Below are 14,620 nucleotides of genomic sequence, written 5' to 3' on the forward strand. Positions count from 1 at the left end.
ATATGTAGTCAGTTATGGTCTGGCGTTTGAAAGTGACGTTTTCACTGTCGCTAGGAGATTTCATCACCTGTAGCTAGCAAATTAAGCAAACATATCATGAGGGGGTCAGCTCTATGTTCCCACAGCCCAATGGTCCCACAGCCCTGTTTCCACAGCCCTATGTTCCCACATTTCTAAGATTTTTCTTAAAATTAGGCCCTATGTTCCCACAGCGCTATGTTCCCACATTTCTAGGACATTTTCAAAATTAGGTCTTGTGTTCCTACATTTCCCTTCAATTTAAGACCTATCCTCCCACAACATTTTTTAGGGTTAGGGGGATACAATCTGATACAAATTTATGAAAAAGGAAATGTGGGAACATAGGGTCTAATTTTGGAGAAAAAAAATCTTAGAAATGTGGGAACATAGGGCTGTGGGAACATAGGCACGCTCCTATCATGAGTTAGCTTAAATGTAAGTATTGACTCATATCAAATGAGAGAAACAAAAGAAAATACTTTAAAGATGAGGACTGTTGTGTTTGGCAAACCTAACGCTATCTTGGGTAACACTGACTTGGGTTGCTGAAGTTTAAACTTCCCTAAATAATAACTATAACAAATAACGATAAAGAGCAAGACAGATAGCATCTTACAGTGAGGAAATACTACACATTTGATGTGCTAGTTGTAAACATGGCTGTTTTTTAGTGTAACTTGCACAAACTGTTGTAAGTTAGTTAATGCTGTGCTAACTCTTTGCATTGGAACTAACACTAGGTTATTAGTAAGCTAGTTAGCTGGACAGGCTAACAATAATTGTTATCATTAGAGCAGACAAACCATTTGTTTAATCTACTCTTTATAAATTTGCTCTTGTGTTTTCGATTGTAGAAAGGCTTAAAAAAGGCACCACTCTCCAAACTCTTAAATGCAAAGAATGATTTTTTTTCTACAGCCTCATGCACACAGTTTCAACATGAGGAGAAATCCCAAGCTTGACAAGCCTGCTGTGCCTATAGTTACGGTTGCTAAGCTATGATTGGACAGTCACTGTTTGAGGGAGGTGTTTTTAGCAAACAGTCAAATCCCTGAATAATTAAAAGGTGGCAGCGAAAAGGTCATTAGTGTTAAAGCAGGAGCTCAGTCTGGTCTGAAACCGCCAAGTCCTCTGACAGTTCACCATGTTCGCACTGTCAGCATCAGCTCAGGGACTCTTTGATGCTGTCGCCAGGATGTCATCTCTCTTTTTCATTCCTCTTTTTGAGAAAGTTTTGCTCAGTTTAACAAACTTCAAACTGTATACAGGTCTTAAATAGATTTCCCTTCAAGGTTTCATTGCAACTGTTGTGACAGTTTAAAACAGGTCTATGGAAATTAATGAATGTTGGCGATAATGTCTAAGCCTATGGCGTATAACACGTTGGACCTTTATCCAATCATAATCAACCACTGTGTAATTCATCTGAAACCATTTGAATATCACAGCGGAAATGAGACTCATCAGAACAGGCAACTTTTTTCCAATCTTCTATTGTCTAATATTGGTAGAGCCGGTGCCAATTGTAGCCTCAGTTTCCTGTTCTTAGCTGAAAGCTAAAGGTGGGTGCATTAAAGGCTGTGACAATGTTGGCCAATCACCATCACCCCCTTAAATCACAGGGCTGTCCCCGTCATGATGCAGTGACAGTTTGGGAATCCTGTAGAGTTTTCCTCAGAGGAAACGGATTGCTGTCTGGTACTTGGGAGGGAAATTATTTTTAAACTTAAGTTTTGAACCCGAACAATCTCTATCACAGTATGTTGCTCATCACAGCCACACATCTACCACATTTAACGTCTGACGCACTCAGCAGTTATCCCCGGTTACCCGGTGTTTAGGATGAAGGCACTGTCTGAAAGACGTTAGGAACAGAAGGTCCTGAGGGAGTTTTAAGTGACTTTTTTGTGGAGCTGTGTGAACTGTTTTTAATGTGTCCGTTTCTAACACACCGTGTAGGAGAAACCATGTAGCAGGGGCGTAGCACGCTTTTCAAAAGTGAGGGGGATGGATGTGATTTGTTACAATACAAACGATAAAAACGATGGATAATCGTACTGTTTGTTAACATGGGCAAACGGAGCATAATCTAATTACGTATTTGCTAATTTGCATAAATAGCACAACAGATCTAAACATTGGGTATAGCCAGGTGAAAATGTCTTGTTGACATATAACAGAAAAAGACTTAATATTAAGGTCTGAATGGGACCATTTAGGCTACCCATGAGCATGAATACATAGAGGCAGGCAGAAGTACTTTAAACCAGCCTTTATTAATTAGCCTATTATTGCAGAGATGGGGTTTGGGGCTGGGTCCGTGGGGTTTCTGGGAGTTCACTTATTATTTTACCTACCTTTTGTCTTCTGCATTCTCCTTACCCTTGTTCTTCCTTCAGACTCATCCCCCAGAAACAGTCCCACTGACTGAGCCCCAAACCCCATCTCTGCAATAATAATACTGGTTTAATACAGTCAATAATCAATACTGGTTTAAAGCACTTCTTCCTGCCTCTATGTATTAATGCTCATGGGTAGCCTAAATGGGTTCCATTCAGACCTTTACATTAAGTCTTTTACTGTTATATGTCAACAAGACATTTTCACCTGGCTATACCCAATGTTTAGATCTGTTGTGCTATTTATGCAAATTAGCACATACGTAATTATATTATGATCCGTTTATCCGTTTATTATGAATGCTATAACGTAGCTAATGTTACGGAACGTTATACTTCTTACATGGGAAACTATTCGTACATATTAGCTTTCATTTAACGTTGCTAGTGAAGTTAAAAAGGTGCAGTTACCTCTCATCCTGTAGTTACAACTGATAAACACACCATTTTCTAAATCTCTGCTAACGTTACGCATATAGCTACAGTAACGGCATATAAAAAGAGATGAAAATGCCACCGGACATTAAACTTTACGAACATAAATGGCAAAAGACAACCTAGCTAGCTAGCTAACAGCCTAATGTTGAATGATAGGTTCAGTTAGCTAACGTTAGCTCGGGTTGTATCTACCTAATTACAATAGCAATTTGTACCAGCAGCATTAAAGAGTTAAAGGAGAACTCCGGGCAATTTTTACGTTAATCTTGATCGCTATAAGTATGTGAGTACTGTCGATAGCAAAAAAAAAACGAGCCGAATCGGTGCTAGCTAACTGGAGCTGCTGCAGCTAATGCCGAGAGCTCCCGTTAGCTAAAACGGCAGTTTTGGGGGCATATCATAAAGAGTGCCCTTGTGCCTCTTAACAGACACAAAATGCAATTAAAATGTCAGGACAGAACAGAACAGGGCCCTTACATGACAACAAGATGCGTTTTCAACTCAGACATTGTTTAAATTCACCTACCCTGTTAGCTGCTAGCTGCCGTCTGGGATTAGTGAGTGTTCAGCTAGGCTTCGGTAATAATCATCAAGCAGCAGTTCTGTGTGTATTTGTAGCATATATATCCATTTTGTGTGCGATCCATCTGGCGTTGGTGAATAGTAGTCTCTGCAGTGGCGAACTGTGTGTTAGTTCCTCCCTGCCTTCCTCACCTGCCGCGGCCGACAACAATCCACGGGCGCCTGCTGGTCTGGTGGATGTCCTCCAGAGGACAGTTCATGCTTTCGCGGCGAAATTTTTGCGGCGAGAAAAGTTTATTTCCCCCTCAAAAATAGGTAATTGAGCACTGTAGTGGTTATGATCATATCAGTGACTATGTAACTACATGGAAACGGGCCACATGATGCCTGTTTCTTGTAAAGTAACAGCGTTACAGAAGGCTGACTGTAGTCTTGCGCTGAAGTCCCGCAGGAATTCAGTTGTAGCAGGAAAAGGTAAACAGCAGTGTGCAGACCGGAGCGTGGTGTGAGAAGAGTGAAGAGCGGAGGTGTTCACAAGGGAAGACGCTTGGAGTAACCTATGGAGCTAGAGCTAGCCTTCAGTAATGCTATTACTGTACAAGAAACAGGCATCATTTGGCCCGTTTCCATGTAGTTACATAGTCACTGATATGATCATAACCACTACAGTGCTCAATTACCTATTTTTGAGGGGGAAATAAACTTTTTTCGCCGCAAAAATCTTGCCGCGAAAGCATAAACTGTCCTCTGGAGGACATCCACCAGACCAGCGGGCGCCCGTGGATTGTTGTCGGCCGCGGCAGGCGGGGAATGCGGGGAGGAATTAGAAGGATGCCGGTCGGCCCTGCTAGCCTGGCTAAGGCAACTAACACACAGTTCACCACTGCAGAGACTACTATTCACCAACGCCAGATGGATCGCACACAAAATGGATATATATGCTACAAATACACAGGGAAGTGCTGCTTGATGATTATTACTGAAGCCTGGCTGAACACTCACTCATCCCAGACGGCAGCTAGGAACTAACAGGGTAGGTGAATTTAAACAATGTCTGAGTTGAAAACGCATCTTGTTGTCATGTAAGGGCCCTGTTCATGTTGCACAGACATTTTAATTGCATTTTGTGTCTGTTAAGAGGCACAAAGGCACTCTTTATGATATGCCCCCAAAACTGCCGTTTTAGCTAACGGGAGCTCTCGGCATTAGCTGCAGCAGCTCCAGTTAGCTAGCACCGATTCGGCTCGTTTTTTTTGCTATCGACAGTACTCACATACTTATAGCGATCAAGATTAACGTAAAAATTGCGAGTTCTCCTCGATGTAGAAGACCGCTGCGAAGTATAACACACCGTTGCCATGAAAAACAGAGCGTTGCTATGGACGCAATTCTGTTCACTCAGGCAATATAATCGCTACACACAGCCTACGACGTAGCTACGGCGGCAGTTTGACGTAAGGCGTTTGTGCAAAACTGTGGAAAAACTGCAGAAAAAGTGTGGGTGTTGAACCCTCTCACCGGGGAAAAGTGTGGGTGTTAAAACACCCACATCCCCCACGGGTGCGACGCCCCTGCCGTGTAGAATCAAATAAAATAATAAATAGACATGTTTGATGTGCACATAAGCACAGGGGGGTTCTGTGGTTATTTTACAACAGAGTGCTCGTTGCACAAAATGTAACCAGCCGATCTGCCGTGCCCAATTGGGAATGTTGTATGAGCTGCAATTCTCAATTTGTCAAAAGGGCCTTTCAGACCAAAACCGGTTTGCGCTGCGCTTTCTGCTTGGTTCAGCCCAAAGTTGAGGCCAGCGTGCTGCGGCTGCGGCTGCGCCCGCACTTACTGAAGATTTAATTTATTCGTCATAATGCTGTTGTGTTTTTAAGGTTGCAAAAAAACGTTCAGGCCAAAGTCCGAGCAGTGAATAAGGAGATACACTCGGAGGGAGAATTAGAGGTGATTGAGGAGAAAGTGACGGAAAGGAGAGGGGGGAGAGACCGCAGCCGAGAGAATGAAAGGTACTAGTCTATTTTTACTCGTTATTTGTTCCTCCTTGCACACTGCCTGTCCACCTTGAGAAACCTGTCGACCGTCAGATGGATGCAAGCAAGGAACTGGAACAGGAATTGTGCTGGAAAATCTTTTTCAGAGGAGTGAAGGGAAGAGTGAGAAGAGAGGCTACGTAGCCGCGCTGTGATGTGTGAAACACATAGGATTAAGGAAAAGACACTTCACATTTTAAATAAACCGCTTTTATTAGTGACATGGTATTGAAACCTTTGACCAAATGACTCTGCTTTATTTTATTTTTTTAAAGATTTATAAATGAAATACGCGATCATACTGATTTTCTCTCTTTTGTTTCCCCAGGTTTATGAGAGAGGAACCAACGTGGAGCAGTTTGTGACCCGTTTCCTGCTGAAGGAATCAGCCAATCAGATCCAGTCTCTCCTGAGCTCTGTGGAGAGCGCCGTGGATGCTATTGACGAGCAGCACAGCCAATCAGGGTGAGCCAATGGGGGTGTCACTGTGTCAGACATTTATGTGTCAAATTGGGAATGCCTGTGTTGTGTTGTGTGTTTGTTTGTTTGTGTGTGTGTGTGTGTGTGTGTGTGTGTGTGTGTGTGTGTTCATGACTGTACACCTGATCATGGCATTATGTGTAAAACTCAGGTTGTCAGCGGTCATAATGGAAACTAGGCAGTGTTTCAATCACAAATCTTTTCTGGTTAAAATGGCTGTCGCTCTCTCTCTCTTACACACACACACACACACACACACACACACGCACACACGCACATGCAAACAAAAACAAAGTTTCTCATCTTGTTTATCCCATTTCTAATCACCCTTATTCCTCGGACTTAAACCATCCTAATTTTAAAGATTTGTTTTATGGTCATTTCCTCCTTTAATGATAGGACAGCTCAGACATGAAAGGGGAGAGAGAGGGATGGAAGACACCCAGGAAACTGTCACAGGTCGGACTCAAACCCTGGACCTTCTGCATCGAGGAATAAACCTCTATGTATGTGTGCCAGCTCTTCCAACTGAGCTAACCGGCCACAACCATCCTAATTTTTTCATTATTCTTTCCTCACTCTCTCTTTCTCTTTTCTTCACCCCTCCACAATCCCACACGATTGTATTTTCTCATCATCTAATTATCTTTTTTTCCCCCTTCTCCCTCCCTCTGTTTTTCAGTCATCTACCTGCCAAGGTGAGTCCACGGATGTCAGAGAGGCGCAACGAAAACACCGTCCCTGACTATCCCCCAAACAACAGAGTCAGTGCCAGGGAGGCAGTCAGGACCATCAACACTGCTTCAGGTGACACACACACACACACACACACACACACACACACACACACACACACACGCATACACACACACACACACACCAAGGTGACCAGATTTCTGAAATGAAAATCTGGGACGTTTCCAGTACAGGGCTCAATGTACTATTAAAATATTATCTATGAAAGATAACAACTTAATTTTTAGATCTTATCTCAAAAACATTGCTTGGAATAATACATTGACTGGCTCTGTGATTGTATATTTACCATTCCTCCTCCATCTCTCTTCTTTTTCATCCTTACTTCTCTCCTTACTGTACACCTGCAGCGATTAAAATTATCTTCTGACTGATTTGCGCCCTTTTTTGATTGAGCCCCTGCCCCCCCAGTATGTCTATGCACGACTGCAGAGCACCCCCGTACAGTCACTCCCGCACGTAAGCAGAGCGCACAGCACCAGAGGAGTCGGGGAGGAGTCAGTCAGACGGATATCCTTTTCCCAACGCTGTGGGGAAAGGCACACTATGTTTGTGAATTGTGTGGTAGATTGTGACTGTGTGTGTGCTTACACAAACTAAGTTTACCTTGCGACTCTGAAGTTTAGGACATGTATGTTATTATTTCACTTTGCTTGGTGTTTTACCACACATTACAAATTGGGGACATTTCCGGGGACAGCTACAGCTGGGGACAGGCCACCAAAAACGGGGAGTGTCCCCGAAAAACATGGATGTCTGGTCACCCTAACACACACACACTGCAGCACCTCCTCTGAATTTATGGCTGGAGGCAATCCGTCATGCGCTTGTCCTGTATGATTAGCCTCATATCCACAAATCTTTAGTGAGTGACTCTGGGTGAGCGGACGGCAAACTCTGACTGCTACTCAGCAGTTTTTCATCCATTCTAACTTCACAAATACTCTCTCTCTCTCTCTCTCTCTCTCTCTCTCCTCCCAACATCCCTGATTTATTCTCCATTGTAAAACACCTCAATCAGCCACCTACACAGGTTTGATGCAGCTTTCCTGCAGCGGACAGGGTGGCACAGATAAACTGGTGGAGGGAACAGGGTTTAGAGAAGTGAGAGGGGGGAGGGAGAAAGACGGGAGGAAGAAGGCACAGAGAGAAGAAGTCGAGGGTGAGGGGACAGAAAATGGAAAAGAGGCTTTGTGTGTGTGTGTGTGTATTACAGCAGCTAAAACAGACACAAATTGATTGAGGCTGGTGATTGTCTTTGAGGATGTGTGGACCCTCATTATTCTTTCTCTCTCGCTTGGTAAATTTCTTCCTCCCTCTCTCTCTCTCTCTCTCTCTCTCTCTCTCCCTCTTTTCCTCTGTTCCAGTCACCCCCTTTCTCTCTCTCTTCCTCCCCCAGCTGGTAGTTAACGCTCGCTCGCCTCAACACTTTGCACCCACTCGAACAAATTGCTTGCTGAAGAAACGACACTTCAGAAGTTGTCGAGATATGGCATCACTTTATCACAACTCAAACTTCACAGGCGAAGAGTCAAACAAAAAAATACAGTTGAGTCAAAGGCGTAGGTAGAAGAAAGCCTCAAAGGGCAACCATAATCAATCATTACTCAGATGTTGTTATTGACAAGTGGCAGGTAAATGTGCTGTTGTTTCAGAGTCAGTGTGTCATTTTGTCCATGGACTGCAGGGTTAGACAAGTGGAACAACTTAAAGTCAGCCTGACGAATACTGACACACTGTGGTTAACATTATGAATGCCATTGATATGAATCTGTTCTATATCTTCCATCTGTACTGTATAGCACTGGCCAACGGATGGTTTAGAACAGCTGCATACACTAGAAAGCATACTGTAGTAGAAGCCATTTGTCCCAAATAATGAACATATTTAGTGTTAAACAAAGTTGCGTCTCACCAAAATGCCGTGTTTCCTTGAGCTTTAAGTTGAATGCATTTCAATGCTAAATTGTACAGCAAATTAAAAAATCTGAATTGTTGACATTCATGTTTACTAGTTCAGTGATCAGATCTGTGTTCTTCTTCAATACCTTTGTTGGTGCATTGCCACGTTTATTGGCACGAACTGCCTATCAGTGGAAAAGTATAAATCAGCATCCACATGCATATTCATGTTTGGGTCTTGGGCATTCAGGATACAAACAAAATGGGAACCAACTTGTAAATAACTATTAGTAGCTCTATCGCAAATGGTCAAACACACCACAGGGTACCTTTTAACACTAGAAGTGCCGGAATTCCATAACTACTAGAACTGCCGTGAGCGGTCATTTTGACCGCCAGGTTCCAAACTCTTTAATCTCTCATGATAAATACCTAATTGCGATATTGTATTATGTATTGTGTTAGGATATCTTTAGAAAAACGTAGTAACACCGAAATGTACATTTTAACGAGTTTAATCATACATTTGAGTAGTAATACGTGTTTCAATAATTCTGGCATAGTAAACCGTAATTATTTCATACATTAATATTCTGAAAAATATGGTGTGGAAATTCATTTAACTTAATTCATAATAGCCAAATAACAATTAAAAGTATCTTATTTGAACATTTAGCTATAACCTAACCTGCCACTGCCTCCGTTTTGGCGTCTGCTGTGGTGCGCAGCGCTGTTCGGATTGGCGCCGCTGCCCTTTTTTCCTCCATAAACTCCGCTCTCAGCTCCTCTGCCAGTTGCTGCATAAACCTCCTCCGGACAATTTTACTGCTGGTGCACTCCTTGGAGAGGATGTGTGCAATGATTCCAGCCAGTTCGATGATGTATAAAGTTATATGAACACGTAGACAGCTACCGGCCATCTACGTGTACCGCGCCTTTCACAGAGCGAGCGCCCGGTGTTTGCCTTCTGATTCAGAACTGAGTCCATCCACGCCGTAGTGGCCTACGTTACCGACTCTGGCTTTGCCTTCGGCCCATCGGTGATGCCCACACTTGTTACTCGAGACCGCTAGTTACGTTTCTCTGACAGAGACTATGGTAGTTACTAAGCAACCGAGATGCATCTTCAACCGCGCGAAAAATTAAAAACAATACCGCGAAAATCCGAGCGGTCAATATGACCGTATATGGCCGAAATAGGTAAAAGTGATTGTATTTTCTTTGCCTTTTGTGTAATGTATATAAAAACAATTTTAAATTAAAATACAGACTCTTTTAGGAAAAGTCAGGCAGCAGCAGGATTGTATTTTTTTATTTAGCAAAGTTATTACACATATAAATTTCAAAACGGTCAAAATGACCGTCATGGCCGTTCTAGTGTTAAAGGGTTCATTACCATTTTTGTCAATTTAACCTAATTTTAATGTTTTGGGCCGGCAGTAGCTGCCGGTGCGGTCAACACGTTTGCTGTCCTCTCTTACGTGTGGCTGTGCGCAGCAGATACGTTACATGCTACTTATAGAGGTTATGGGTTACGCAGGGAGGGGAATTCCTAAAACGTTTCCTAAAAATAAAGATTGTTCATGAGTCTCGCAACTTGAGTGTGAGTCGAGTCAGAATCTTTTAACAGTCTCAAGTCAAGTCTGAAGTCACTGTGTGTGTGACTCGAGTCCGAGTCTCATACTCGAGTCCCCATCTCTACCATCTGTACCATGGTCGACCCTGTGCTATCTCCTGAATTGCATGTGTGTGCTGTGTGAATAGTCATGCTGTTCTCATGAACCATTCGTACACATAGCTACGAAAAGTTAAGCACTGTAATTCGTACGTATTCCACATATTTATTGCTGTTTGCAACACAGTAACTACTGCTGTGTAAGGTCCACCGCTATGGTCCATGTAATGAGGAGGTCAGGGTGGCTGGGCGGGTTGTAAAACACGGGGCTTTTGAACAGTTTAGCGGAGTTTGTTTCCTGGTGGAAACACAAGACTTTCAACCAGGAAATGTGTGTTTCGTGTCCCTAACTGTCCTCGCTGCATGATGGTCAACTTTTGTCAGCTAAAGTTAACTGCGGCAAGATGAGTGCTTCGGGACTGTCTACAAACTACAACACCGAAAAGAGATACAAAAATATTTTCAAAAATAGGCATATGCTTATTTTTTAAAGTAAGTGCTGTAGTACAACTAGCAGGAGACAAGTTATAATTGAGGTAGGTTTGGAGACACTACTTTATTTAATCATTAAATTAATAAATATTTGTGTTGTGTCTCTTTTCGGTGTTGTAGTTTGTAGATAGTCCCTAAGTCTTGCCGTCTCAACACAGGGACTAAACAGAGCTGAATTAGCAGAACATTTATGCATTTCCTTCACATCTACCGCAGTCAGATTCACTGTGTTCATTCGGAAGGAATCACTTCACATGGGTAGGCACTTGTAATGACATTTCGAACATGTTAAGAGGCTAAAAGCACGTTTAAAACTTGCCCTGTTTCAGCCTGTTGGCTACAAAATCTAGCAGGAGGATAACACGGTGTAGGCAACACCGATTGTTTTCGTTTTTCTCGCTACTGCCAGCACTCCAAATTTACAAACGGCAGAGCTATGTGTTGAAATTGACCGGAATTGTCCTTTAACTGTCATATGACTGGTCGTCACGTGACCAGCCTGTGGTCGCCTAATTTCGTAGGATATCATAAGAACTGGTGTGCATACATTTTCGTACGATATCATACGAACCCGTTCATGAGAATGCGTTAAGATACATTTCAACTGCCAATTACATGTACTTTGTGTATTGTGTGGATTGACGAATAAAGCTTTCTCTCTTTCTCTTACTTGGTACGATGACAGTTAAATGAAATCAGAGCAAATGGCACAGAGTAGAGCACCATTATTGTGAGTGATTTTCCCACTGAGGCAGCCATTATTTTTTTGTTGTTGCTGCATTATTCTTCATAATGCAGCTGCTAGCAGGTAGTGTTTGATGTTTGTTGTGTTCATTGATGCTTTGATGACTAGTATTGAAAATGTATGGAACAGTGACCTTTTCAATGCAGGAAACCATTTTCTCTGAATCCTTCACTTAATGTTATGACTGCTTAATCTTTTTCTTTTTTTATGTGAAAATGCTATGTAGTTTAGCTAATAATATCTTCTGCACTGAAAAACATGCAGTGCACGAACATACCCTCAAACCTAAATCAGAAAACATCTAAAAATGTCCATTTATAAATGGAGAACTCTGCCGGTGCTTCTGTGATTACATAGTCTATATCCAAGACGTCCAGTGGATTTATGAGGACTATGGTTAACTGCTCCTCAGATCTCTGCAGGGTAAACTAGACTATCTGTCCAATCTGAGTTTTCTGTTGCACGACTAAAACAACTTTTGAACGTACACATGTTCCACCAAAACAAGTTCCTTCCCGAGGCTATTTTGCAGCGGCACCGTGGCTCTGTCCAGTGCTTAGCTCTGCCCAAGACGATTGTGATTGGTTTAAAGAAATGCCAATAAACCAGAGCATTACATGACTGAGTGTGATGGAGTAAACAATATAGCTGTTGCCAAAGCCATTATTGATTTAGTGAGTGATCAGTAGAGCAGAGATTGATCGTCTGTGTTTTAATAAAGTGTTCCACATGTGGCCCTCACACTTCACTAGATCTGTGACACAGAAAACTACAGCGTTTCCTTCAACTGGCCACATAAAACGTAGAAATGCTCACTGTTACAACATACACATCATGTATACCAAGGCCAGCTGTGTGTGACTCGCCCCATTTTAGCGCAGACTTGAACTTAAAGCACAAATTAGGTTTACAAGAGTTGATTGCCTTGATGGGATTTTGTGATTTATGGGCTCACTAACGCAGTTAAGTGAGGAGAGTGTTTCTAACAGTTACCTTGGCTTCTATAAATCCTTTTGTTTCATGGATGAGGCACACACAGATACTGACTTTGCTGTCAGATTGGATGGAGCATGGCAGTGATGGCCTTTTATTCTCACTCAGCTTTGAATCTGGCAGCACGCTGCCAAAGAAGAGTATACTCTTCATCCTATATCTCTAAAAATACATCCGACCATATGATAAACACTGTGCACTGTGCTGTTTCCAGGTTTTGTGCTGAGTCGAATGGCTGCTGGTTGTAACTTCACATGGTCTGTATATGGTCCAGGGGAGTGTTATCTATTTCATTAAAGGGTAATTTCTGTGTCTAACTAACTGATCAAACTGAACAAAACTCTTTGAAATTGGTCCAGAACTGAGCGAGAACGCTGTAACAGGCAGCCGCGAACCGGTCTGCAATGTAATCCTATAGGGCAAATGCGCATCGTCAATTTATGTGCTTATCCCTATTAGTTTTGCCACTGACAAGCTTAGATTATTATTGTAAGTGTCTGACGCCATTATGGAAAGGATCCCTACAGAGATAGAAAAGTAAGAGAACAGAGAGTAAGAGTAACAGCTTTGAAATCGCTATCTTCAAACCCACCAGACTCAATGTAAATAAACAATACTTTTAGCGTGTATAGAGCCAGCATATTTCCACATGTAAATGAGTAAATTAAGGGTTTATTTTAACTAAACCAGAGGGGGGATTATTGGAAGGATTTTAATGAAGTATTTTTTACAATGACAAAATAACTGTTTAAATGGAGTCTGGTGGGTTTGGCGATAGCGCTGTTGTTAGAGCTGTTTCATGTTAAACAAAAAGGATCTTACTTTTTAACAAAAAGGTCTATCCCTGTAGGAATCCTTTTTATAATGTTACTTGGTATAATACTTTGTATAATAATCTGAGGATGTCTGTGGTAAAACAAGCACTTTTACTGGATGGAAATTGAAGGTGTGCAATTGCCCATTAACTTACATTGTAACTTGTATCACCGCTGCCGACTGCAGCTTAATACTGGACCAATTTAAAAGATTGTTGTTTCCATCGATCACACAAAAAACGTAGGAAAATAGGGTCCAGGTTGAAAACAAAAACAAAGCTAGCCTTGGCAGAAGTGCCTGATGGTTTTTAAACTGCGTTGTTAGAGGTGCAGATTACATATCTTGTCCTTAAATTATTGATTAACCTGTTCTTGGGAAACGCATAAAATAAGAAATAATTTAGAGGTAAATTTAAAGGTACTATCACCTTTAAATGACTCACTGCAGGATATAGCACTTGACCCTGACCTGGATACAGATGTGTTGATAGAGACGGTATGAGCAAGAGGCAAGGCAGCTTTATTTGTATAGCACATTTCAGCAACAGGGCAATTCAAAGTGCTTTACATGAAAACACATTAAAAAATTTAAAACAGATAAAATACGAGAATAAAAGTTACAGTGCAGTATAAGAAATGAAACATTGAAGAGCAATTAAAACAGTTAAATATATAAAAGCAGATAAAATAGGAATTTCTCTTTATATGCTTATATAGATTGTCATACAGTGTCAACAATGCAACTTCAGTATAAGAAATGAACAGTTATTTGAGAGACGACCAACAGACCAACAGTGACATAGCAGTCCAATAAAACAAAACTAAAGTGCTGCTGGGTAATAAAGTAGACCCCAGTGAATACTATAGAAGACTGTGTAATACAGTGACACAGTCAAACTAAACATGCATGGTCTTCTGTATTTAACAGCCTTCTTTTAGTTATTTAAAAGCTTCCAAATGCAGCAACATACAAAGTGCGTCCAAATGAAAACATAAAACAATTTTACATTATGATCCTAAACATAAACAAACAACTGCAGAGACCTGCTGATGAAAAAACTAAACACATCCAAATAAAAATCTACTCAGTGACCTTAAGGTTATCTGAGAGAAATAATAAAGCTTTTGCTTTCAACCTGAGTAAAAAGTAAAAAAGCTTTTTGTTTGTATTAATAGAGAGCTTTGTGGTAAACCAGTGCAGCATCCTAATTAATGAAGAGAATGAATTTGCCTTCTTTAATTCTTCTGTTCAAAGCCCTGTTCAAAGTGCATATTATAAATTCAATCAATCATCAATTTCAATTCATAGAATTTCAGAAGAGTTTAACCAAAACAGTGCA

General features: G+C 41.5%; 1 protein-coding gene across 1 annotated transcript in view; it reads left to right on the forward strand.

Annotated features, from left to right (window-relative positions):
* The window catches only part of necab2 (N-terminal EF-hand calcium binding protein 2), a 165,527-nt gene that overhangs the window by 76,231 nt on the left and 74,676 nt on the right, over positions 1-14,620 (forward strand). Inside the window, exons 6-7 of the mRNA XM_031309984.2 lie at positions 5,751-5,887; positions 6,585-6,709. Coding sequence (XP_031165844.1) covers positions 5,751-5,887; positions 6,585-6,709 — 262 coding nt within the window. The remainder of the gene's footprint in view (positions 1-5,750; positions 5,888-6,584; positions 6,710-14,620) is intronic.

The sequence above is a fragment of the Sander lucioperca genome, chromosome 7, assembly GCF_008315115.2.
Source record: "Sander lucioperca isolate FBNREF2018 chromosome 7, SLUC_FBN_1.2, whole genome shotgun sequence".
Taxonomy (NCBI): Eukaryota; Metazoa; Chordata; class Actinopteri; order Perciformes; family Percidae; genus Sander; species Sander lucioperca.